General features: G+C 43.1%; 2 protein-coding genes and 1 long non-coding RNA gene across 14 annotated transcripts in view; 2 read left to right on the top strand and 1 right to left on the bottom strand.

Moving 5' to 3' along the window:
- FAM193A (family with sequence similarity 193 member A) overlaps positions 1 to 3,975 on the top strand; it is a 50,584-nt gene extending 46,609 nt beyond the window's left edge. For all 12 annotated transcript variants that reach the window (XM_028738280.2, XM_028738279.2, XM_028738277.2 and 9 more), the window contains one exon: positions 3,209 to 3,975. In XM_028738280.2, coding sequence (XP_028594113.2) covers positions 3,209 to 3,302 — 94 coding nt within the window. In that variant the 3' untranslated portion in view covers positions 3,303 to 3,975. The remainder of the gene's footprint in view (positions 1 to 3,208) is intronic.
- ECSCR (endothelial cell surface expressed chemotaxis and apoptosis regulator) lies at positions 1,018 to 21,784 on the bottom strand. The gene is made up of 8 exons (XM_028738298.2): positions 21,652 to 21,784; positions 15,609 to 15,777; positions 14,163 to 14,210; positions 13,007 to 13,132; positions 10,669 to 10,767; positions 9,338 to 9,374; positions 7,673 to 7,755; positions 1,018 to 5,359 (listed from the first exon to the last, which is right to left on the bottom strand). Exons 2-8 carry the CDS (start codon positions 15,664 to 15,666, stop codon positions 5,328 to 5,330), a joined length of 483 nt encoding a protein of 160 aa, XP_028594131.2. The 5' UTR covers positions 15,667 to 15,777; positions 21,652 to 21,784; the 3' UTR covers positions 1,018 to 5,327.
- On the top strand, positions 21,669 to 25,849 carry LOC144328763 (uncharacterized). Its single transcript, XR_013394072.1, has 2 exons — positions 21,669 to 21,804; positions 23,711 to 25,849. It is a non-coding gene; the product is annotated as an uncharacterized LOC144328763 (long non-coding RNA).
- Positions 25,850 to 27,164: the final 1,315 nt, after the last annotated feature.

Raw genomic sequence — 27,164 nt, 5'->3', positions numbered from 1 at the left:
GTAATCGATGTTCTATACTATAAAATAAATAAGACAGATGTAGATGATAAATATTAAAATTCTTTTCCTTACCTGCACATGATAGTCATTGTTTGGATGGAGGGCTTTTATCCATTTCCGCAATTACACAATCAATTAATCATAAAACGAAAAACAAGCCACAGTCACAAAAATGAAAAAGCCACAAAAACGCCAAAAATAGCAAAAACAAAAGCACCAAATATCACCTCAGAACACTGCAATCAGAAATGAAGGCTTTAATTGCAATGGGGGACACACCCAAATGAGTGGCGCAAGGGCAGACGTGAGAAGAAAAAAGGCTTAATTACTATGCAGGGGACTGATATTTTCTGTGCAACAGTAAAAATGGAAGCTCAGGAGCACATTTGGCTTCCGGGGCAAAGTTCGAAAACCGGAACACCTACTTCCGGGTTTGCAGCATTTGGGTTCTGAATTGTTCCAGAACTAAGCTGTTCGAAAACCAAGGTACTACTGTATTTAAAACACAGTAGATCCTGCAAGCCTGAGATCTGTGCCTTACAGTTTCAACTGAGGCGTTCTCATCATAAATCTTGGGAAGGCTCAACGTTTTTCTCTGCCCAAACTGGCAAGATGCTCTAAGACTATTTCATATTCTTGTAACAGGGGAAACACTAGCTTCCTCCTTTCAGAGGTTCTAGGTCAGTGGGTGAATGTGGTGTACAAAACATCATTTTGGTAATACCCACCCAGAGACAGCAGGGGGCAGGATCCTTGCATTGTAGGGGGCTGGACTAGATGACCCTTGGGTGCCTTTCAACTCTGCAGTTCTATGATTCCATGTCATACTCCATCCATCAGTGTAGCCATTCCTCTTATTCATGCATCCATGAGGCCCATCTCTTCACCGTCCAGCCCCCACCACCTCTCAGCCACCCACACATGGGTACATGAATACATGCATGCAACACACCCTTCTAATATATAAATAGACACTTGCTTCCCATACAAAAACAGACATTAAATGCTTGACCAGTAAAGAGTTTGAAGTCAATTTTATTATTCATTTATTTTATTTTATTTATGAATCACTTTCCATGAAACATCCTCAATCGATTTAACAATAAAAACATATATAGAAATCAAGTTGAAGGCCAAAATAGATACAGACTGACATCAAAATCCCCACTTTTTTTTAAAAAAAGCACAGTGTCTCTTTTTTAACATCTGAGATGCCACAAGCTGTTATAGTCGTCTCAGACCTTATTTCAATTTAGATTATTCTAATTCACTTAGAATTAGGCTAAAAATATTGTTCAATATATTGAAAGTTTTCCCTTCTGACTTTCAACAGATTAAGACTTCTCATTATAATACATACCCACCATTGCTGAGTGCTTTCTTTTTATTTTCATCTGTTATTTTGTTAGTAGCATTTAGTAGCATTTTTTTATTTTAAAAAGTGGGTCAGTATCTCTTAGGAATCTTCCCAGATTTGCTGCCACTGATGAAACTCTGCACAAGTTTCCAGTGTAGCAGCCTTCTTTTCTAAGCAGCTAGAAGGACTCATATTAGGGACGCGGGTGGCGCTGTGGGTAAAAGCCTCAGCGCCTAGGGCTTGCCGATCGAAAGGTCGGCGGTTCGAATCCCCGCGGCGGGGTGCGCTCCCGCTGCTCGGTCCCAGCGCCTGCCAACCTAGCAGTTCGAAAGCACCTCCAAGTGCAAGTAGATAAATAGGGACCGCTTACTAGCGGGAAGGTAAACGGCGTTTCCGTGTGCAGCTCTGGCTTGCCAGAGCAGCGATGTCACGCTGGCCACGTGACCCGGAAGTGTCTCCGGACAGCGCTGGCCCCCGGCCTCTTGAGTGAGATGGGCGCACAACCCTAGAGTCTGTCAAGACTGGCCCGTACGGGCAGGGGTACCTTTACCTTTACCTTTAGAAGGACTCATAAAATAAAAATGCTCCCCTTCTTACTTTCTGTGAAAGGCTTATGGGTTCAGCTCCATTTAGTACATGTGAATACTTTGCTTTTTAACTACAAAGCACACTTTATTCACAAGTAGCCCATAACTTCAGTTCTCTGCACTGTTATACAACACCTCTGCAGAAACAGAGAATGGACCAACTAAAACTCACAAAGCAGAAACCTACCCTAGTAACTACTTTTATATATTACAGCAGATGAGAGGGTGGCTGCCCACTGCTGTATTGTTCAGTCTTTCCATTTCTGTAATACTAAATCTGGTTGAACGAAAAATACAAATATGTTTATCCCACATGTGTAACACCATGCACCTTCTTGATATATGTTTTTTTCACAACACATTTATGAGGTAGGTATACTGAAAGCATGTTTTGTCCAAGCAGAAAGCAGAGTAGGGATTTGAAGTTGTACCCAAATAGTACTGCATCTAAAAGAACATTGTAAGCTTAATTATTGGGACTGAGGCATCGAACTCTGCTCCATATATAAAAATGCATGCATAGTTGCATCAATGTTTAGGTTCCAAAGACTTTAAAATGAGCACTGGGCAGCAGGCACTGTTAGCAGGGTTAATGAAGTCAGCAGTAGAACTGAGATCATATTCCAATATGGGGGGGGGGTCATCATTTTCACATTAGTGCCACCCTTGGGGCCTCTTAGCCCAGGCATTGGGAAACCCGTGGCTCTCCACATGTGGCTGGAGTTCAACTCCCACTTGCTTTGCTAGCAGGGGCTGATCGGAGCAAGTGCAGCAACGTCTGGAGGGCCACAAGTTCCCCATTCCTGTTTTAGCACAATCAAATGAGATTAAACGTTGGCTCATAGCCTCTAGGTCTCAGTCAGCAACACATTTTAATAGCAGCTGTTAGGGGGCCAGAAGCATTGGTTCTGCTTACTGACTTGCCACATTGGCTCATTGCAAAATGCAGACAAAGGTATTTGTAAATCTTACCCCACTGTGAATAGCAATTTTGACTTTAAAAGAAGTCTTTACTATATATATATAAAATACAACATTAGTTAGCATGTCAAATCATTCAGCCTTCTTCCACCCTAGGGTGGGTGTTAATGCACTCTCTTTTAGCTGAAGTTTAAGCAACTCTACTCAAGTATTAACAGGTTGCATTTTATATAGCTAGTAATTAGAAATCTAATAATTATCAAAGGAAATTGTAATGTAGACATGATGATATATACTTCCTTGGTGTGTATTAGATTTCCTTTACACATATTTTTCTTTACAGATTCTGCTTGGATTCTGCCAGACAGACAAGGCAAAGACTTTCCATCAATTGGTCCAACTTTAGCTTGAAGAAAGCTACCTTTGCTGTCCACTAAAGGACACAACATGGATATGAATGTTGTGGGATCTAATTACTAACTGTACTCCCTGTGCTGAGAACTGCTGTGGCCTTGAGACAAATACCTTCATTAGCAGTGCTGTGTGGATCTTCACTGGTCATCTAGCCTTTCCCCTGGTTATGCTAGAAGGCTGAAGAATTGCTGCTTTCTAACTACATATGTTAGTTTCTGTGATTGAAGTCTGTGAATGAGACTTATCTGACTATAGTCTGCAGTTGCTGGAATTGGAACAACAGCATGTTTCCAGTTTCTGGAGATACCTTGGCTTTTCCCATTTTGCTATGACTTGTCCTTTAAACAGAGCAATGAATCCAACTAGTTTTGCTCTTTCCTTATAGACTTCTTTAAAGAAATTGTCATAGAGAAAATTCCTCTTTTGGGACAAGCATTTACTTTTGTTTTTCACAATCTACTGTTGAGAATGTACAAGTTAAGCAATTTGTGTTTTGATTCCCAATTTGTAGCCAGCTTGTGTAAAAATACTTGCAAGAGGAAGTTTAGCAAATGAGTACTTGCATATCAAATCAGTAAAACTGTATAACTGTATTAACGCTGAAGCCTATTGGCTGATTTTTTAACATATTGTTAAATAATATTAAGATCATGCCTTTCTTGTTGAAAGATGGAATACATTAGTAATCACAAAAGACTCATGCTCTGTTTTGTGTTTCATTGCTGCCGTGGTAGATGGTGGTGGGAAGTTGGCATATTATAGATGAGGGAGGGTTCATGTAGTTTTTGTTTTTATGTGTTTGGACAGCTACCCTGGGGAAAACATTGTGCAAAAATCGCTAACAAATAACAGCTGTGACAAATGTTAGCTGTTATGATTAGGTTGTTGAACTGCAACTGCAACAGAGACAGCAATTCAGAAGCAAATAATGTAATTGGTATAATACCTGAATTAATTTATAATCCTAGAAACAGTGTGAACCCATCTCATACCTGCTGTAGTTGTCACATCTCTGTGTGCTGGTTGAGCACAGCACTCTGCTGGTGGAGCAATATATTTATACATCTAATATAAGCCTTCTAGCACAGTGGAGGAAAGGAAGCTAGACAGGATGCGATGCTCACTCAGAGGGTTGGTCCTGCCCACAACTATGGTGTGATGTTACCTTTGGAAAGAAAGTTAATGGAGATCCCCTCCCTCCAAACCCTTCTCCAGCTGCATTTGAAGACAGGATTCTTTGCAACTGTTAGAAATGCATGACCAGGAGTATAAAAAACCTAGCCAGGGAACTTTGCTCTCAGACATTAAGACATCACTTCGCCACCAATTCAAGAATACTCAAGAGGGGACTTTGATGATGGGGACCTCTGCATAAAAAGGCAACTCAACAGCCACGATAAACACAAATAATAAAGGGCAGATAGGTGATGTTTATCTTTTCAGATTCCCCTTTCAGATACTCTGCCCAGGATTTCAAACACAAGCATCTGCCAGGAACTTCAAGCTCACTTCTGCAGCTGGGGATGCAAGGAGAAGGCTTCCAGGTAAGCAAATGAGAAGCTGCTTGTGCATTAAAATGTGGCTGTCTGCACCCTCCTTCCTTCTCCTGAGAAATATATGTTGTGTGCTCCATTGAAATTAAAATATGCCAAATTAACAATGACCACAATGAAATGAACTTAGAGTAAGGCAACAGTGACTGGTTATCCCCCCCCCCCAATCAATATGAGTACTTTTCAAAGAAAAAATAGAGGTTTCTTGGCCAGTTGAAAAACACAGCTGGGAAGGACCAGACTTCAATAGTACAGTGCATGTTTTGCATTTAGGAGACAACAGTTCCAGGTAAAATATCCAGTATTTGCATTTAAAGGATCAGATACGTTGGAGAGTCACCATAAGTCAAGAGTATACAATATTGGGTTAGATTAATCATTGGTCTGATTTACAAAGCGGCTTCATGTGTTTATATCCCAAAGAGAAAAACAAATACCTTACAGCATTCCCCCACATTGATTAAAAATAAAGTTACACATTTTAAAAATGTTTCTTCAATTTTCATGTGTAATACATTTTGCAGCACCTGGAAAAACCAACATGGCAAAATTAGAAGGCCTCCGAGCTCTAGGTACAGAATGTAAAATAAACCTTACTCTTTGGGTTCTGTTCCTAGATCAGTGTTTAAACAAAGTAATTACCCCTCTCTCCCCCCAAAAAACAACTTTATCTAAAGCACAATCCTTCTGCTGTCTGTATGGGACAATTATCAAAAGGGAATCATGTATAGTCCATGTATAGCAGGGGTGTCAAACTCAAATTCATCGGGGGCCGCACCATCAGTTTGGTCACCCTCAAAGGGCCGGTTGTATCTGTAGGACTATGTGTCCACTCTTTATTATCATAAATTATTGTCACTGCATTCAATTATTACTTTTTTGTAATAATGTGGACGGTCCACTTTACATTTATTTTAAGGGTGTTTGGAGTGCGTGTGCGCGCCTCTCTCTCTCTTCCACTCACACCCCCCCCAGCCACCCCATATTTCCAAAGAACAACTTGATCACCGGCACCGTCGGTCCTGGAAAGGCTGGCTGTGCAAAGATGGAGAGGGAGGCGAAATGAAGAGGAAGGGAAGCCCCGGGCTGGTGAGATCCAGCCCGGAGGAGAAGAGGACGCCTCCCGCAGGGCGAGTTTGCACGCTGGGAAGGATCGGGAAGCAATAGCAGGACGTGCGAGGAGAGAGGGGCTTTCGAAGCCACCCGCTCCTTTAAAAATAAATAAATGATGACGATGGATTCTTAACATCTGGTGGGAATTTTATTTTCTCTCTCTTCCTGCTTTCTCCTCCTCCCGCCACCAAGCTCGCCTCCGCCGCCACCATCAGCATCTCTTTGCATTTGATGTGCAATTCTGGGGGCGGGGGGGGGGGGGAATGCAGAGGAGTTGGAGGCAAGGCGAATGGATATAATAACGCGGAGAGTTTGGTGAGGAGAAGACGCGGGTGCTCCGGTTTGCTGGCTTGCTCCTGGCTGAAATCAGAAATCCGATTGCGCACTGGGTTGTGATTGAAAATCTAATCAAATCCTGGGATCGGCAAGGGGGGAGAGTGTGAGAGCAGCGGGGGGGGGGGGCAGAGAGGGAGAGAAGAAAAGAAGAGCCCCAAAGTTGGCGTTTCTGAGAAAATAATTTCAGATGTTGCAAGGGGACGCGCCTCGGTGGAGGGCGGAGGGGGAGACACGGGAAGCGCGGCCGTGGGAAAGCCCCATGTAACGTGGACACACATGGATCCGCTCGCAGAGAAGGAGCCGCTTGGCCGGAGCTGAGCAGACGTAACAAAATCGTGTTATTAAACCAAACAGCGGCCGTTTCAGACAGACGGGGCTGCTGCTGCTGCTGCTGCTGGTGGCGGCAGCAAGGGAAACCTTCCGCAGAAACCAAAAACGCTTCTCTCCCACCAAGAGGGATTCCAAGGTGGCTGAGGATTGGAAGAAAAGGGGAGTTTGGGGGCGGGCGGGGAGGATCCAGCATCCCCGGAGAAGAGCCAAGGCTGGAATAAAAAAGTTTCTCCGAGGAGAAAGACTCCCCCTCCGCGGCACGGAGAGACCTGACCTTCCGCTTGCTCTTTTTGAGCAGTGAGCGGGAGAGAGAAGCCAGCTGCCCGCCTCGCTTTGGCCCCCGACGACGAAGGCGCAAGTTGAGGGACGCGGGGACATTTGAAGCAGCAGCCACGTCCTTAAGAGCGACGGGGGGAGGCGAGTAGGGAGCCGCACCATGTAAACTTTATTGTGTAAAAAAAAAAAAAAGCGGGAATAAAAGGTGAAGGCTGGCAGCCGGCGGCGGCTACACGGGCCACATGAGGAGGTCTGGCGGGCCGGATTTGGCCCGCGGGCCTTGTGTTTGACACCCGTGATGTATAGTCTTGGTCAAGAAGACCATGTATAGTCTTCTTGAATCTGAACTCACAGGGAGTTAAGTCTTTTGCATCATGTCTTTTACATTGTAAATCTCTATACAGTACATGTTTTGTCTTCATTTAATGTGTACAATGCTTAGTAAATTCTAGGTACTATACAAATGATAAATAGCTTGCTACAATTAAACATAAGCTACAAGGTTCAAGGCACGCACTTGTGTGGCCATATGCGCAGAAGTCTTAGGACAGGTTTAATAGGAATCTAATGCCTTGCTATAATTCTTTTAAGTCAGTTATCATCATAAAGTATAACCCCCAAAATAATCTAAGAGTCACAGCAAATAATTGTGTCTTATCCCTGGGGAATAGTCACTTACAATACTTTTTTGCTTTTATAAATCGTGGGGTTCTAATTAGTCACTCCCACTAAGACTTGCTTATCAAATAGAAAACCTTTGAGTTTCCCCAACCCTTACACCTTACCTTGGCTGTTGCTTATGTTTAAGTCTTTCATGGAGACCAGCATGACATTTTTCTTGCCAACTGCAGCTTCAGCATCAGAGCAGCTGCCCAAAAATAGAGGATGCATCCAATGTTACTTTATCTGGCTACCTCATGAGAAAATGTGTTTTTCCTTGCAGGTGACTAACACTGAAGAGCTAGACATCTCAGTGGATTAGGAAGCACCGATATGTAGCTTGTTCTTTACTTTCATTCTGCCAATGCTATGAACAAAAGCCACAGCATGTTTTGCTCAGTAAAGACTTTAATCCTTCTGTCCATTTATGGAGTTTCAACTTAAGAAGCTTCATCCAAATCTGAAATCTATTGCTTTGGATTTAGAAATGTTTTAATGTAGTGGGACATCTTGTAATGTTTATGCAGGATGTGCTTTTATTGGTGTTAGTATCATTTCTTGCCATCTCTCTTTTACTTAACCAAGCAGCCAGGCAGACTCTCATTGCTGTGTGTGATGTTTCTCTGCTGCTAGGAAGGTAGATCATCAAACTTTGATTGTACAAGTCCCTTCTTCCTCAATCCCCACACTTGATTAATAAGAAATGTGATTTTACAGTATAGTCGTACCTCAGAAGTTGAATGGAATCCATTTGGAAGTCTGTTCGACTTCCAAAACGTTCATAAACCAAGGTGCGGCTCCTGCAGCCAATCAGAAGTTGTGTCGGACGTTCGGCTTCCAAAGAACATTAGCAAGCCAGAACACTCACTTCCGGGTTTGTGGCGTTTGGGAGCCAAAGCGTTCGACTTCCGAGGTACAACTGTGCTACCATATAATTAAACATAGCTCCATTACTTTAGTGCCATAATAATCAACAGCTGAGGGCAATAGGGATCAATGAAGCAATCATTTTCTCTGTCTTCAAAGCACATGACTATAAAGTCATCTCTAAATGAAATTATAGTGACTATTTGAGAAGCATTGCCATGTTGGTGGCTGCCCTGGGCAACTACACTAGTTGCCATCACCCCAGACCAGATCACTTTATCCCTCCGTATCCTATGAATGTACCTAAACATTTGGCTCAGCCATAACCTCCATACGGTCATCCTAGGCAAGCTGCTGTGGGTTACATCAAAGTTAGTAGCATAGGAGTGATACCTGCACACCCTTACGACAGTGTTGTAATTAATGCTGAGATTATGCTTTGAAAACCACTCCATAAATAATAAGGCTGCAGTTCTAAATACCTTCACTAAAGAGTCAGTCTGATCGAACTTAGTGACACTTGTGTAAATGTGTGGTGATAGGGTTGTTTAATCTGATGTGTAACTTTACTCTTGCTGTGCCACTCTGAACTGTTCCTGCGTTTTGGATTGTTTCTGATTGTTATTCTTTGCCGTCCCTCTCTGCAGCCACACATTCCTAAGGGTTAAGCAGAAACCAGAGCCTCCAGGACAGCAGGGCCCCAGACATGCAGTACTTTGGCTGTAGCTGTTCCACTGTTGACCATGTCCCTTTCCATGCATTAAAACCCAAAACTGTATTACAGCTCACATAAAGGTTCTGACCAACCTGATTTAATCAACAAGGATCACAGCCACTCTGAAAGTTAGTAGCTGAAAAACAAAACTAGCTGCAGCTTGACAGCAACTAGTAAGAAGGAAAAACTCTTAAACATATTTTTTTACCTGTAAGATACAATCGGATGTTGAGGTTTCTGTTTATCTACAAAGAGAAAAATCCATTAATAATACGCACTAAAAGATGTCTACAAATAATATACTGCCTTTAATTTACTCCTCATTTATCATTAAAATAAAAGCATATCTTGGAAGAGGCAGAAAGAATGTCCAGAGGACCCAGCTAGATGTATTAACATGCTTATTTTTGCAATTAATGTGCATGTTTAAAAAAATGCAAATAGCAGTCACTGGTGTGTGCATCCATGATAAGGATCACAGCGGGCAGGAAAGGAGGAGTGTTTAACCTTTTCCTCCCCTGCAGCAGTCATGATGCAAACTGCTCCTCCAAAGCTGCTATTTGCTCCTGTTGGTGCTAGCTGGAATTGTAAAGTTCCAGAGGACAAGGGTAAGTTAAAATATGACACATGGAATAACGGATGAGAAGGAATTATATCAGTAAAACAAGTAGGTGGTCAAGCTGAAAGATGAGCATATAGATTAGAAGTGATTAGAACTGGGTTTAAAATCAGAAATGTGAAGAAGTTCTGTCAGAAGAGTAAGAAGAAAGTGGATAGAATACAATTTAATCAAGGAGAAATGTTCACACATTTGGGGTATGGGAAAGAGAGCACATTAAAAAACAAATATGCTTAGTGAGGGAGGACATAATAAGGTGGGACCAAACATGAACTTGAATCAACTGTGGAGCAGGCTTACACCTTGGCTTTTCACGACATGGATGCAGAGCCAGTGCAGTGTAGCTGTTAGAGTGTTGGACCAGGGCCTGGGAGACCTGGGTTCAAATCCCCATTCAGCCATGAAGCTCATTGTGCTAGTCACAGTCTCTCAGCCTAACCTGCCTCACAGGGTTGTTGTGAGGCACAATGTAAGTCATCTTGAGCTCCTTGGCAGTAAGGTGGGACATAAATAAAGTATACAAGCTGAAGGAAATTGAGTGAAGGCAGTGAATAAAGAAGAGTGTTCAAGTGGCATCATCAAGAACCTGAGAAGTGAATAAGGTTAAAAGTGAAGAAAGGAAGGGAAAAACCCAGGAAGCTTGAGACTATAGATTACAACCGGCCTGCAAACCGGAAAGTGGGGAATTATGGAATTATCTTGAGCAAAATGTTTGTAAGAAGAAGGGTTGGACAAGAAGCATTTCACCCAAGAAAGAACACAGAACAAGAGCTAAGCAGAGAGTCAAAGTCAAGAAATGTGGATAGTGAACCAAGTCCATGGCAGACAATTGCAAGGAGGATATTAAGTGGATAAAATGGACTCAGATACAATATAACCACTTCAGGGCTATTAAAACAATGACGCACACTGTTTAATACCTTCCACATTTTTGCAGTGATGACACCTGAATCTTAGGCTGACCACACAGACCAGGATAATTACAATCACCACCAGAATGGCAATGAAGCTGATAACACCTGGATAACGAGGAAAACAAGACCCATAATGGCAGCCATTGGTAGTTTTCCATTCAACATCTGTTAGAATCAGTGACAACAAATAGGGTTGACGGTGCTGCCAATCACTACTTAAAACCCAAACTTGCCAAAGTAGTTAAAAATGGGCAGGAGCACAATCAAGGACCGCCAACAAGAGCATCCCAATACAACAATTGATGTGATTGTCTAGTGTCTAAAGGTAAAGGGACCCCCGACCATTAGGTCCAGTCATGGCCAACTCTGGGGTTGCGGCGTTTATCTCGCTTTATTGGCCGAGGGAGCCAGCGTACAGCTTCCGGGTCATGTGGCCAGCCACATGACCTGCAAACCAGAGCAGCACACAGAAACGCCGTTTATCTTCCCGCCGGAGCGGTACCTATTTATCTACTTGCACTTTGACGTGCTTTCAAACTTCTAGGTTGGCAGGAGCAGGGACCGAGCAATGGGAGCCCACCCCATTGCGGGGATTCGAACCACCGACCTTCTGATCGGCAAGTCCTAGGCTCTGTGGTTTAACCCACAGTGCCACCCACGTCCCTTGTCTAGTGTCTAGGAGGGTATAAATTTCTGTAAATCCAGGTGGGAGCAGAGACAAGTGCAGCAAGTCATAATGTTTCAAAAATGTAGAGTCTGCATATTTTTTAATCTCCTGTATCTGAACATCAAATGGAGTTATTGAATAACCAGAAATTCTCTTAAGCCTATTAACAAATGCCCCAGAAGAAATTTCACTGGCAGCCCTGTGACAGCTGGAATGTACCAGTGCACTGCAGTGACAAATTCTTTACTACTGCCAAGTGCCAGCATTGTGGCAATAGGCTGGTGTGTGTTCTTTCAGGAAGAGCTATCGGTACTGGACAGCACAGCAGCATTGTGCAAAGTGGTAACGTGGCAGAGATTTGGATGGCCTTGTGTGTTCATTAGTGATTGCTCTGTCAGCCCTGTCCACCAATTTCCATGCATTCAATGTGACATTTATAAAGGACAGCCTATTCACACATGCTCTCTGCAGTCTGAAAACCCAGTACTTTCCTAGCTGAGTGGGCAGCCTGCATATGCACATTTGTGTGCAAACAGGCTCCCTTGAAACCGTGCAAATCAGGCTCTCTCCATGTTTTAAGTGTATATGTGGAATGGAATAACTGAAAAGACTTGATGTACCTTTGAGACAGTGTACCCAGAGAATAGTTTGTGGGGCACCTAATGTATAAGGTGTCTGCAGCTATGCAGATCTCAGTCTGGCCATTACTTCAATGCAAGCACACCTCACCCACACTGCTTTTGAGGTCCTTTCAGAACGGGTAGAACAAAAAAGTGGCAGTCAACCATTTGTACTCAACTCCTCTATTTGTGTTCTGTCCTTCCTCCAGATAATTTATAATTTTATTCTAGATATGCTTATGTTCTTTACTCCCAGGTAAGTGTTCATAGGAGCTCATACATTCTTGGGACACTTTGCAGGAAGTTAAATTAGGCAATACAGGCACTCTAAGTACATTTGAGAATGAATCTGACAAAATTAAAATTAACAAATACTATGGGTTCTATGCAAAACAGTGTTCCCCCATCCCTCTGGATAGTAGCATTGCATCCTTTATTAGCACCCGGTGTGTGTGTGCGCACCAGGCAGGACCAGGGGCTAGGTGCAGAGGGTGAACAAAACCTGCCACTCCACCGCCAAGCAGGTGCGGGGACGCATTGCGCTGCTTGCCCACCTGTGCGGGGGAGCCCTTGGTGAGGGGGCCGGGGGTGCAGTGGCAAGACTGGGCTCTGGGAGCCAGAGACCTCTGGCAGCAGGCAGGGCGGAAATCCCTGTGGGGGGGCCCTGACTCACACCCCCTGAAAACCATGTGCCCTGAGCTATGACCCCCCCCCCCCCGGCCCTCCCCACACTACACCCCTGCCTCTGGAGACATTTTTGGGACAGTGCAGGGCATGTGTGGGGCAAGAAGGATGTCCTGTTGTGCTACTGCAATTTTGTAGTTGAATGCCGCTTTGTGAATCCTGACTTCTTTTTTGCTAAGCTCTACAAACTACTACTGATAAGGTGTTCTTTGGGGGCAAGAGTGTGGAGGTATAATCAGAATACTGATTTCCGTAAGAGATAAATATTTTTAAAATACTTGGAAAAATATTTAATGCTGGCACCCTTTAAACACATCTGTCATATTACTTTCTGTCCAAAATTGTGACACCTCATCTTAATGTCTTTACTCACCAGTTGCTGCCACTGTTAGTGCTGCTGATTTTTCTTCTGTAGGGGAAGGGATAGTGAGAAAATCTGTATATACGTACAGGAGACCTTTCGTGGGAGAGGTGGCCCCGTTATATATACCTGTGGAAACTAAGAAATAGGAAGGTATAGAGACATTGAGAGGCGGATTAAAATGAAGAGGCAATGGATTGGGGTAAGACCCTGCATCTACTACCACCTTTGTTACTGACGGTTTTTTCCTGACTCAAAACAGCATTGCATTCCCAAGGTTGTTTGTTTGTTTTTTTTAAAAAAAGATTAGACTATGATAGATTTCTTGAAAAACTATAGATTAACTGCCTTTTTGATTGGATAGCACGTTTTGTGATTTATACTGTAATGGTCATTGGCTATAAACAATGAAATGGGATGAATGGACTCGAGTGCTGCAGGCGGCTGGCTGGAGAGGGAGGACCCAACTGCCTCAGCACAGCATGGCTTCTCCTCCCCAGCTTCCTTGCTGTCCAGCATCAGCATCCTTTGCCTCAGCTGCCAAACAAGCAGGGCTGCCCCTAGTATATGGAGGACAAAGGAGACTCAGGGCACAGCCAGTGTGCTCACGCCAACTTCTTTCCTGTCTCAGTACCCTTACATGTGTTCTGCATAAATATTCACAGTAAAATATCCAAGAACCAGTCAGGGTTAGGAAAATACCGCTCTCTTCTCTGAGAAAGGAAATGGCGATGCAGAACAAGAACAAGACGAGGCATAAAATCCACTGACCATCCAAAATTTGGCCACTATGAATTTAGCTGTATGGAACTGCATCTGACCTAGCAAAAATAGGTTTACATTCCCTTTCTCACCTAAATCAAGTAACCATCAGTTTTGTAATATAAGAACATTCATTACCACAAGATGCTGAGAGCTACTTGTTTATAATGCATAATAGTAGCATGTTGAAATGAGAAGTGGTGGTCTGGCATTTTCCTGCCAAAGGATCTGCCCACTGTAAGTAATCCTGAGTGGGTGTTAGAGATGAAAGGGAGGATAAAGAGCCATCACGGATATTTTGCCCTTGCCCTCCATCAGGATCACACAAAGGGTTCCCTCATCGCTTTACTGGAACTCATTGAAAAGGTAAAGCCTTTTAATAGCAGGGTAATCGTAGAGTGTCTACCTGCTGAGGGTGGCTGGATGAAGCTTCCATTTTTCTTGGGCACAGACTCTACAGGCAAATCGGAAAATAGGAGAGCAGTTAGGATATATATCTTCTGTGGGGACATTTTGGTTTCGCTATATTATCTGACATCCAAAACAAAGGCTATATGGCCAATTTTACCTCCAAGTGACCCATTTGTTGCTAATGCCTATTCCCCCCCCCCCCACGTTAGCTAAATATGTTAAATATCTGAATTCAGTTCAGTAAACGCTATCCTTATGTCAGGCAGACAGAAAGCTCAGCATCTCAATTCACATGTACTGATCTCCTTCAAGTCTACATACTGACATTAGATGGCCAAAACAGGCCCTCAAAATTCCCTCCATACTAATCAGAGCATGTTAATAATAATCCAGGGTTAGGGATTAGGTTCTGGTCCCTGCAGCACCCACAGGGGCGGGGGGGGGGCCCACACAGGAGCCGCCTTGCGCAAGTGGAAGCCTTTCTGCAGGGCTTTTGCTAATGGGTCTCATTTGTTGAATCCTGCCCATTGCATCTGCTCTCTGACAATGTAGGCCCTCCACAAGGACTCTTCTTATGCAATGAGGCTTTTCCCTGCCTCCTCTTCTCTGTGCCCCTGCGCTCAGACTGGCTCTGGGGGCTCCCCCAGAACAGCGCATGTGGGCAGGAGAGCAGGGATCTTTCTATCTGGCAAACCACACTCCTTGCATAGCTGGAACAATTGGAAGAGAATGACATGGAATTCCCTCTGTATTTTAGTCATCAGCACATCCTCGCTTTATCCATCAATGTATCCTGCGTTCACTCAGTATAATTTAACCCCCCAAAATGGTGAAGAATTGTGTTGTTTTCCACATCATATTTTCATTCAGCTTTTGTTTTAATTAGCAGTTCCATCAGCTTTTCTTCAACAAAGCAGGCACCATTGTCCTTTTGGTGAAACAGCCACACCTTTGTTACAGAAATTGTGCATTAAAGGTCCTAATCAATCTGTAATCCTTAATCTCTGAAATATATGTATTGCACAACAGGAATGCAGTTTTTTAGAGCCAGATTTGTTAAAAGATCTGCACTTCTTTCAGCCAAAGGAACTAGAGTTGCATGAATACTGAGTGAGAACTGCTTTACTTTGCTCCCTGATGAATTGATAAATCTGTGTTATATTGAATTAGAACATGGATTCATCTTACTCAGCATTGTGTACACTGACTGAAAGCAGCTCCCCAGAGTTTCAGGCAGAGAGAAATCTGTTGCAGCCCTGCAGCCTGAGATTTTAACTGTAGATGCCAAGGACTGGAATTTATCCATTCAAAACACAAACTCACCCTTGCCCTCCATTTGAACAGGATTAAGGTGGGAACCATAAACACAACAACTTGGGAGTAAGCACCATTGGGACTTTCCCCTCAGACTTGCATAGAACTGGGCAATAAAGTATCTTACCTTGAAGAAGAACAGAGTCAGATAACCAGAAAAACATCAAGAAATGTAAAGCTATCATTATGTCTTCCACTCCTCAGAAACCTGCCGCTCTGTCCATTCTGCCGCCTGGGAGAACAAAAAACAAGCAGGAGAGAAGTTTGTCTGCATGTGCTGATTGTCGAAGAGCTTCCTGTTAAAGAATAGAAGGAAGCGGACTGAGTCCACAAGGGGATTGACGCTGTGGAATACTTCTCTTGCCCATTATGGTTCCAAAGGAAATGAAACAGAATTTACCGGCCACAAAAGAAATTTCAGTATTGTTGTTGTGAGGAGTCTCTACGCTTACGAGAAATTTGTGGGGAATGAAAATGAATGAAAACAAGTAGACAGGAATATTTAACCTTACTGCTAGTCTCTGTTTTGAAAGGACTATGGGCCTGTGTGCAGAGTTTAGCAGTCTGGTGCTTTTGAAATATAATCATTCTGTTCAAAGTGTTTGCTGCCTCTCCCTGTCCAGTCCTCAAAACTCTCCATTTGAGGCAAATGAACTATGAACCCCGTAATTTGGAATCTCCTCCAAACCTGTGCCAAAGTTTTTGCAGTTCTTTTGCAGCAAAACCGCTGCATTTTGCAGCACCCCACCAGTGGAGCAATTACTATATTCAAACTGGGGGTCATTGCTATTACTCTAGAACCCAGCATTGTGTGATTCAGGATGGAGAGAGAGGACCTTCGAGAAACTTCAAGGTTCACTTCCGCCCCAAGTCACAGTGGGAGACGACATCCGCTGGGAAGTGAAAGAAACAACACCATTTATGGTCGGAAGGAATCTCCATGGGCATAACAGTTTTCATGCGCAGGACAGAACAAATATAGTACAGTCATGCCACATGTTACGGACGCTTCAGTTTATGTGTTTTCGGCTTGCGGACTGCGGGAAACCTGGAAGTACCGGAACAGGTTACTTCCGGGTTTCGCCGCTCGTGCATACACAGAAGCCCCAAGTCGCGCCTGCGCAGACGCGCCACTTCAGGATGTGAACGCTGCGGGTTGCGGACATGCCTCCATCAAGGATTACATCCACAACCCGAGGTTCCACTGTGGTTTGAGTTCCTCACTTGAAGTTTTATAAATTTATATAACAACACGAATGGAAATCATTAATTATGCAGCCATTGATTAAGGGATTGTTATTATAACTGAAATTAATAAGATTATGGAATGCAGTGATATAAGATCGGAAATGCATCCAATCGGGCAGCCACTTTAATTAAAATGTATTAATTGGAAGTTGATTGGTATTTGAATAATTGTATTAATTGGGAATGAATTGATAGTGTTATAATTTGGCTATTATTGGGGGAATATTGAAAAACTAATAAAAACTTGTTTTTAAAAAAAAAAAACCACATTGTGTGATTTACTCTAAAGCAGTGCCAAAGTGTGGCAACAATTTTGCAGCAAAACCCTTCATTTTGCAGCACCCCACAAATTGATTGATTCCTCAGTAATGGCAGAAGCATAATGTGTGATGAGTGAATGAAAACAGAACAGTCTGGGGAATGTGTGAGCTTTATGTGCACAGATTTCATCTTTTAAGGCTTGTAAGATTAAAACACAATTTATAAATTGTAATGTGTTGTAAAATTGAGTCTTTGGGAAGATAGCAATGCAGTAGTTTTGTGCTTTCATTAACAGAGTTCCTTCCCTAATTCTCCCCTCTCCCGTATTACAAATTTGGGGTTGTAAGAATATGCTCCTACTGAATGATGGCTAAGGCTGGTGATCCTTTGTCAAATTGTCTGAGAGATAAATAGCTTAATGGCATCCATTCAGGAGTTACTCAAATTTTAAAGGCTGCAATACTGAAATATCTGTAATCTTTACAGAGGTAAGTATTAGGGTGGGAGAGCTGAAAATAATGCCAACATATTTCACATCTGGCAACCAACGTGCCACTTTGGTTTCAGTACGTGGGTAGACAAGGTTATGAAGCCCAGGACACAAATTTTCACGGCCCTAGCAGCTTTGGTGGCTCATTCACTAGTATTCTGGCCAAACTAAGCCTCCTAAAGCAAAATATACATCAGGATTAACCCCCCCAACCCCCCCCATAGAATCATAGAATTGAAGACTTGGGAGGGATACCCAAAGGTCATCCAGTCCACCCCACTGCAAATATGACCATAAAACCTTCATCCTCCAATTTCAATCTAACAGCATCAAACGTGAAAGAAAAGAAAATGCTCAGAGTGTACTTCATGTTTCAGAGAAACACTCCTCGCACTGTATATAGGTCTCAAGATTCACACTGTCACGCAAGAAAATATATATAAATTGTCTCATTTGGGTCTGAGTGTTATATATAATCATGTGCAAGAAGTATCAGCCACAGTAACAAATGTATTGTGTAAACAATACATGGAAAATTGTACTCTAGGCGGCTTCCAGCACATACAGTATAAAAACATAATAAAACATCAAACATCAAAAACTTCCTGGCCAGGGCTGCACCAACACTTTGAATTGGTCTCAGAAACATACTGTGAGCCAATGTAGATCCTTTAGGACAGGTGTTATGTGGTGCTGGTGGCTGCTCTCAGTCACCAGTCTAGCTGCCGCATTCTGGATTTAGTTGTAGTTTCGGTGTCCCCTTCAAAGGTAGCCTCACACAGAGTGCACTGCAAAAGTCCAAGCAGGAGATAACCAGGGCATGTACCACTCTGGTGAGACAGAGCGCAGGCAGGGAGGATCTCAGGCGGTGTACCAGATGGAGCTAGTAGATGGCTGCCCTGGGCACAGAATTAACCTGTGCTTCCTTGGACAGCTGTAAATCCAAAATGTCTCCCAAGCTGTGCACCTGGTCCTTCAGGCACACAGTTATTCCATTCAGGACCAGGGAGTCCCCCACACCTGCCTGGGGATGAAGGTTTTATGGCCATATTTGCAGTGGGGGGCACTAGATGACCTTTGGGGTCCCCTCCAAGTCTTCAATTCTATGATTCTATGGGGGTTTTTTTTTTGGGGGGGGGGGTAATCCTGATGCATATTTTGCTTTAGGAGGCTAAAATTGGTCAGAATCCAGTGTACACTTCCAGAATTAATGTTAAATACATTACTTCTGGTAAATGAGCCACCATAACCGCTAGAAGGCTGGGCAAATTTGTGTCATGCGCTTTTTAGACTTGTCTACCCATGTGCTATCTGTGATTCCTGGCCCCCCCCCAGCTCTCCCACCCCACTAAAGAGGAATTCAGTGTAGTTCCTGAATACCTACAGGAAATTTTTTTGTGACTGTGGAACCAGAAATCAAGAAAGCTGCTCATGAAAGGTCACCTGTAGGATTTGAATTATAAAATTAAATGGAGAGGGGAGCCATTACCAAGAATTCGGATTTACAGTGGTGCCTCGCAAGACGAAATTAATTCGTTCCGCGATTTTTGTCGTCTTGCGATTTTTTCCGCCTTGCGAAGCATGGTGTCGGGAAAGTTTTGGAAAAGCTTCAAAAATCACCAAAGTCTTTAAAAACCTCAAAAAAGGCTACCACACCGCGTTCTATGAGTTGCTCCTCGAAGTCAAGTCGCAACTGTATTAACGGTGTTAAGGAAAAGGAAACAAACTTGCAAGACATTTCCATCTTGCGAAGCAAGCCCATAGGGAAAATCGTCTTGCGAAGCAGCTCAAAAAACAAAAAACCCTTTCGTCTTGCGAGTTTTTTGTCTTGCGAGGCATTCGTCTTGCGAGGTACCACTGTACCAGACATATTTGAAAGTAGTGACTTGCAAGTTCTCTTTCCCATGAAGAGCCCTTTGGGGCATCTTCAACATATGTGTGCTTTAAACTTATCATACAATAAAAAATGGAGTTTTTCTTTTTTACCAAGAATGTGTTTGTACACCAGTCTGCATCTCAGTCAGGCACCAGTTTGGAGTGAATCGGATAACACCAGGTTTGTAGCAATTGCTCAGTTTGTGGAGTGCTGCAAAATGTGGGGTTTTCACTGCGAAACGCTACAAAACAGCAGCAAAAGTTTGACATCAGTTTGGAGGGGGTTCCAAATTTTGGGTTTTGTAGTAAATGCTTAGTATGAACCCCATGTTTGATGTATAAATTACCAAGTTTGTGGGACACTGCAAAATGCAGGCTTTTCACTACAAAACACTGCAAAAAAAGGCAAAACTTTGGCACAGGATTGGAGTTCTCTGTCTCTTTCTGAAGACTTCACGGACACAATGAGTCAGAAACAGGCTACACAACAAAACGCTTCCTTCTCCGTCCAACATGTGCAATCTATTTTCCAGGGACAATCTGGAATTTACAGAAGCCATACTGGTTTCTGATTTGATCCAGCAATGTCCTGCTCCTCCCAGGACGTCCCTGTTTTAATCAGAGAAATGTTGGAGGATATGGAGTTATCTGACCCCTGAGTCATCTGAAGGCAGCCCTGTACAGGGAAGCTTTTTATGTTTAATGTTTTTATATATGTTGGAAGCCGCCCAGAGTGGCTGGGGCAACCCAGTCAGATGGGTGGGGTTTAAATAGTAAAATTATTGTTATTATGGAATAGGACGTACCTATTTTCATCAAAGAAAATAGAAGGGTTGAAGGGTATGCAAGTCCAGTGGGCAATACTGCATGAAGGAATTATTTTTAGCTTCTTGATCTTCAGAAAAACAGCTGCTGTTCAAAGTGCTTGTTGCCAGCTAATTTGGCAGTGGTGTGAGTTTAGTATCAGCCCCACTGCATTGCATTGGCCATATCAAGGCGGTCAAAATCCACAAAACCGGGGGGGGGGGGGCGGGGGCTGCTGGCAGTCACTGGGCCAGGGCGCAGGGCGCTTGCCTGGAGGGCACCGGGAGAAGGACGCAACAGCTGCCAGCACCAATCCCGAAAGCAGTGTGGGGCTCGCCAGGACACCAGTGGGCAGGGGTCGCTCCCGTGGGGCACCCCGCGCACGGCCCTGTCCCCTGGGTGCGTCCAAATACAGGACCGGGGAGCAGTAGAACATTATTGAGTTTACAGATGGTAAACTCACAGATGGAAGCTTAATCTTTAGGTTTCTGGATTAAGGTTTTACTCTGATTGAAGGACAAATTCCCAGTCACCGCCAATCACAAATGCAGCCAAATCTCTTCATCATTAAGCCCGTTAGCCGAAAAGAAGCAGATATTCTTTCAGCTTCAGCTTTCTCATATGTATAAAAATATTCATTATATTTAGCAACCCTCAGTATCACTGCCAATCTCCTTGGAAGGCAAGCTGAAGGTAAGGAATGAGGCAGGGGTGTAGCATGGAAGGGGTCTAAAAGGATGGCTGGATAGTCATAAAATCATAGAATTGTAGGGTTGGAAGGGACCATCTAGTCGAACCCCCTGCAAAGCAGGAATCTTTTGCTCAATGTGGGGTTCAAACTCCCAGCCCTGAAATTAAGACGCTCATGCTCTACTGTGCTACCCCAGGTTCATTTACAAGCTACTTCCTTAGGATATTTACATTCCAGAATAAAACTGGTTATTTTAGATTTAAATTAAAGCTGAATTCAACCTTGACAGTTTCTGTATAGATATGTAATTGGAATATGATTTGAGACATACATAAAATTACATGTATGTTCCCCTTTAAAAGCAGGAGAGAGTGAAGAATTCTGTGTTGCAATATACCATTGCCATATTTGCTGGCAGTCAGACCTTCCCTATATATTTCAGGAAAGCTGGAACCACAGAAGGTTGATTGGCATGAGCATGGTCTAGTAAACGGGGGGAATTTACAATATAGACTTTATACTATTTGCTTCATTTGCAAACACGTAAGCAGAATGACTGGAAGCAAACAGGCACTCCTCTAAGCAAATATAACCACTGTGTGTCAGATTCCGAGAGAGGAACGTCTACGGTAGCTTCAAAGCGACATCCCAGCTTAGCTAACTGCAGTCCAGCTCAACTCTCAACACTCTCTTTCTCATCTGTTGCTGATAGCGTTCCTGACTTGCTGGGGATTGAAATAACTACCTCCCAGGTTCCGATTGACCCCTATTCCTCTCTCTGCCTAGCTATCAGTCTCTTACCATCTCTGCCGCTAAGAGGAAGGAGCGGGTTGAGGCAAAAAGGCTTTGTCCTGACCGTCACCTTTACACCTGCGCTGGGGATGGGCCGGTTGCGCCAGGCTGAGTTGGCACTTCTACAGGACTCCAGGTAAAGGGCATCCCCTTTCAATGCCGGTGAGTATGGGGCTTGATAGACCATGCTGTGATGTGAATGAGGACCAGATGTCCATCAGGCACTCTGCCGCTTCCCATCACACAGAAGGATATCTGTTGATCTCCCATATGGGCCATGATGTAGAGATCAGCCTATGCTGTTGTTAACAACATGCAGCACAAACAGAAGTTGCAGTTATATCCTTGTTTAACAAAACCTTTCTCACTCGCTGAATGAAATCAGCCCTGCCCACTTGCTGACGGAGCCAGTCTCTTTTGCATGTTTGGATGAGCAGACGTTCCTGGGTCTGTTCCTTTAACGTGGATTTCGTCTGTCTCAAGTTGCACTCTTTCTGAATTCCAGATTAACTAGGAGAATGTCTTAGATTGCAGAATCAGACTATTCATAGATTGCCATGGCTTTCCACTCCTTCAGTCCATTTTTTATGTATTGCCAATGTTTGTATGAGCACTGATAAAATGATGCACAAACCAGTTTTGATTTAATGGTGCATATTGCTGCACATACACAATATGGATATTGCTTGCAATAGCTTATCAGTATGTATACATGCACAGATAAAATGCTACCAAAAAAAGACAAAGAGCCTTCATGCAATCATAAGTAAAAACATGTCAAAGTGGTTTGTTTGCACATTAATGTGGATGTGCACATAAGAAACAGGATGGGAGATGAACAGGATGGATGAACATATGAAATTCATACTGAAACAAACAGCATTAAGTGGTGTCTTTGTATAAATTTGGAAATAAGAAACAGAACAATGGAGGATTTCTAATGTATTGGTTCCACTTTGGAAATATGACCAGATTATTCAGAACTGGAAACTCTGTGGGGTGGAGGGAAACAGATGAGGGAGGGGACAAATTTTGGAAGTGTCTCTGTTGATTTTCCTTGTCAAACTGGTGGCTATATTTCATGAAGGGCTAGTTACTTAATGAAGATTCCATCCATATGAATGGGAGCTCTGCAAGGTCTCAGTGATTTGCATGGAAAAAGAAAGGGTTGTATGTCAGTGGCAGAGCTGGTTATTTGGAACCTGAGATCAAGGGAGAATTTTGTATGGGGAGGATTTTGTAAGCATTTTACTATAAATATGTTAAAACACTGAAAAATCAAATAAACGAGACTACAGAACGGATGGATAAATTTTACAGAAGGGAGACTCACTTACTTTTATAGAAGTTTTCAGTGGAAGGTCTTGGGGCCAAACCTCTCTCTTTGATGACTACATTCACCCCCTACCTCCACTTGCCAAGACAAAAAGGGGTGAAGGGAATAGTTCCTGTGATAAGAGGACTTGCTTGTGGTCATTTGGGGGGCTTGATTTTGTTGCTCTGGACTGTCATCCCATCCTTGGTGCTTGTATATTAAACTGCTTCATTGCCTTGGGCTTTCTTATTGCTGCTATGATGATGATGATGTTTGCTGTATGATGAATACAGCTGTCAAGAATTGACCCCCTTTTGTAAAGAAGTCATGGTTAAGGGTTTTCTTGGGTCTGTAGCCCAAATGTAACTTAAAAGCTCACATACTGTTAGTCACAGTGTCCCCTGAATCATACAACTCTTGTTTCCATCAGTTACGAAACTTTGATTTAAGGCAGAGTTTAACAAGTTATGGCAATCATAACAGAAAGTTGAAAAAGGAAAGAAGCTCAATCTGCTCCTGAAATGTATTTAACTCTTTCTGATGCAGCCTTTACCAACCGGCTGGGCTGGCTGGAGTTACAGTCCAGAACATCTGGAGGGTGTCAGGTTGACAAAGGCTGAGGCATGAGCAGCTGGATGTTTCACCGAAACATGACAGGGAATAAAGCAGCACAACATGCAACTCGTCTGTCAGATACAGTTAACTGAAGCAACCTGCTATAATGCGTTTTAAGACTGTTTTTCTTTGTCCCAGGTGAATACACTTCCTTTCTAATGCTCAGCAATGAATTTTTCTGTTGCAAACAATCATCTGAGGCAACGCGATGACCAGGATTTTGTTGACTTCACCCAGGGATCTGTCGTAACAAGAAAAGGGGATGGCCTTACCATGATCTCCATCATTGTTGCTGTATTTGTCCTCTTGGCGATTATAATCATTGTGACTGTACATTATGGTCCAAAACTACGTACTGTCCAAATCACTCTGTACCATGAGCCCATGCCCCAAGACATGGATAATGGAGTCCAATTAAAAGACTGGAAGAAACTTGGTTCCCACAGAAAAAGCAGCATGCAATCTGCTCTGACATTGGAGAACAGCAATGCTTCTGGTCTGAACACTCAGTGTGAAAGTGGAGAGCAAAATGTTATAGAGATTACTTACTTGTGAAAAGGCCTCTGGTGTTTCCTGGCAGCCCCCAGGGAGTTTCATCTGACATGGCAAAGCCCTGGTTGGTTTCTGGTGTACAGAGATAGGCAGTTGGCATGTTCCCTCCTGGCCTACTGGCCCATTGGCTCCCTTGTTTATTGGCGAATTTAGGTGATGGAACAAGAGGGACAACAGCTAAGGTGCAGAAAAGCTCAGGGTGAGCATTGGGGCCTCTTTGTGGCAGTGATAGCAATGAAGAAAAAATACTTATCTGCTATCATTGTGTCCCTGCAGTGTCGTCCAGTGACTAGAGACATTTTCCATTTGCATCCCCAAGATGGATTTCCAGAGCCATTGGTGGCCTACTGTAACTCATTTGGGAAACATTTCACAGATAATACCACTCAGAGCCCTACTAACTTGGATGACAACATTATGGGCAGTGCAGATGAAAGTACGCTGCGGAAAGTGTGGCACAGGCCCCATATATTCAATTTTTGCCCATTATGTTTAATAACATCTACATGATTTGGAATGGTTAGCGGAATTCATTATACTTGATAACGGTGCCTTGAGAGAAGCATGATCCTAGCATCTTCGAAGGTGGCAGCTGTGGGACCCCTCTTCAAAAAGTCCTCCTTGGACTTAGGTGATTTTTCTACGTTTATGTTAAACCCTACCCCCCCCCCCCCCCCGCTTCTTGGGCAAGTGCTCAAGCAGCTGGTAGCTGCCCAATTCCAGGAATTCTTGGAAGGAAGGGATTATCTGGGCCCTTTCTATTCCAGATGAAACAGTGGACATTCTGAACAGGTGCTGGGATGGGAGTTTGTAATAGTTTGATAGTAGAAAATAAAGTGAAGCTGAATCTGGACAATACTGTACTACCTTGAAATTCTATACCCTATGAGAGATCTATTAATTAGGCTTAGGCATTCTTATGTTGATACCTAATTCTCCATAGGATGTGACACTTAAACCAGCCTTCCTCAACCTGTTCCCTTCTGCTTGTGTGTCACCTGCATCCCTTCCTAAGCCACTTTTTGCCATGTTTTGATGCAACTCAAGTCAGCAGTGGGTAACGTACAGCATGTGCACCTGATTAGGCCTCCAAGGTCTCCCCATCTGGCCTGTAAGGTAGATTTTGGGGGGGACGACGCTTACCTGTGCATCACCTGACATCATATGATAGCAGGTGTTGGAGTGGTGAAGCCATAGCACCAGACTCCAGTGCACTCCACAAATGCCCCCAATCCTTCCTTTCCAGCCATTGCTTATTTTGGTACATTTTTCTGTTGCCTGAGTGCTGAGAAAGAGGAGTACCAAATTTAAAAAGTGCCAAATTGAAGCTAGAAAAGACAAATCAGGGTCACACACTCTGGATTTTTCCTTTGCAGTTGCAATTTGAATTCAAGCTGTGGCTGCAAAGGAAGAAAGACTCAGATGTGCACATCCACACCTGCAGTCCAAGTAATAGTATCTCAATGCATTATATACCAGGTTGGGGAAGGAGGAGACAGATTGTGTCACTAAGGATATTAGCGAGATGCCTGAGATGATGTCAGTTGACAACTGCATATAGACTTTCTTTTGTACAGCCGGCAGGGTCAAAATGAAAATACATGTTCATGTAAAATATGGCTTGTTCCATTTGTAATATCTGCTGCTGTACTTTGGAGTTCCATATATCGATCTGTAATCAACACACAATTTCCACACCCAGTAAACTGATTGCCCTCTTGGTGATTGTTGTCATAGATATAGATGAATATAATGTATTGACTTACAATGTCCATAGTATTTCTTACCAGAGGTATCTGGAGACATTATTTTCACTAGTTTCCAACCGAAAACAGCTTTGCAGTTATTGGTAAATTATTCACAAATATATAGTCTATTTCTTAACCATTGAGAAGTGAGAGAAGTACAGGGGAGGAGGTGGGGAGACTTCCCCTGGTTTACACTTTCTTTCCACCCCCGTTCCCCTTTTATGTACAGATGTTTTCTCACCTCTGGAATTGTCATCCTTTCTTCACTCACTTGCCATGCAGTGTAGAGAAATATTGCTGTCAAATTGCCAGTGTTTCTATGTTATCCTGTGTTTTTCAGACTGGATTTGTGGTAAAAATTTTGCAAGTTCACTGTCTGCAGTGGCTTTTAACATACAATTCTCTGAAGCATCTCAAAGTACCGGTACATCCCTGCTTTTGTTCAGGGTGTTTTCAACCCAAGGCTTACATTATCTTCTTGTAGGAATGGATTTAGACACCAGGAGAGGATATATAGTTTAGTTATTATCCTTCCTTGCTCACGTTAGTGAGATCAGCAGGGCACCATCCTTTGCAGCTTGGATGCTAAGACTAGGTGGATTTAACCTTCTAGAAACAATAATCCAGGATGCTTTAAGGCAGACTGGATTTTTCTTGGTATTACTCCATTTCTCCCTCTTAAAAACAACAATCACACACACATTGTTTTGTGAAGAAATAAAAGTAGTATTTACTTACAGTCTAGGTCTTGAAGCAGCAGTTACAGCAGCAAAATGAAGGCAGGTTTAGAACTACTAACTAAGTTACAAAAGTACAAAAATATAAGTTTCAAAAATGGTGTCTGAGCTGCCTAGACAGGAAGGAAGTATGTAGTATTACAGCTTCCTGCCAAGGCAGACAAAGGAAGTGATCTCACAGAATTTTCTCTAGCAAATATTACAATAAAGCTCTAAACATGTCAAGTGGGGGAACAAAAACAGGAATAGAAACTGACACTGGGGCAATCTGAGAAAATATTCAAGGGGTAATTAAGAGGCTATTCATCACTCATTCCTCAACTGGAAACAACAGGAAGCCAGGGTAGGCTTTTATTCATTGCCAGATATATTTGCTGAATTAAACTTACTTTGCAGCAAGCATTATAAAAGCGTCTTAGCCATGAGAACAGGCACTGCCACATCTTAAAGCCACAAATGCAAGCATTTCCTCAGCCTATCTAGTGGCTCTACGGTGTGCATCCAGCCTCTTACACCACACCCACCTGTTTTCTCCTACACAAATACTCAGCCCCC

Source organism: Podarcis muralis, chromosome 8, assembly GCF_964188315.1.
Source record: "Podarcis muralis chromosome 8, rPodMur119.hap1.1, whole genome shotgun sequence".
Taxonomy (NCBI): Eukaryota; Metazoa; Chordata; class Lepidosauria; order Squamata; family Lacertidae; genus Podarcis; species Podarcis muralis.
Note: the sequence above shows the minus strand (reverse complement) of the source record. Positions and strands in the feature narration are given on the sequence as shown.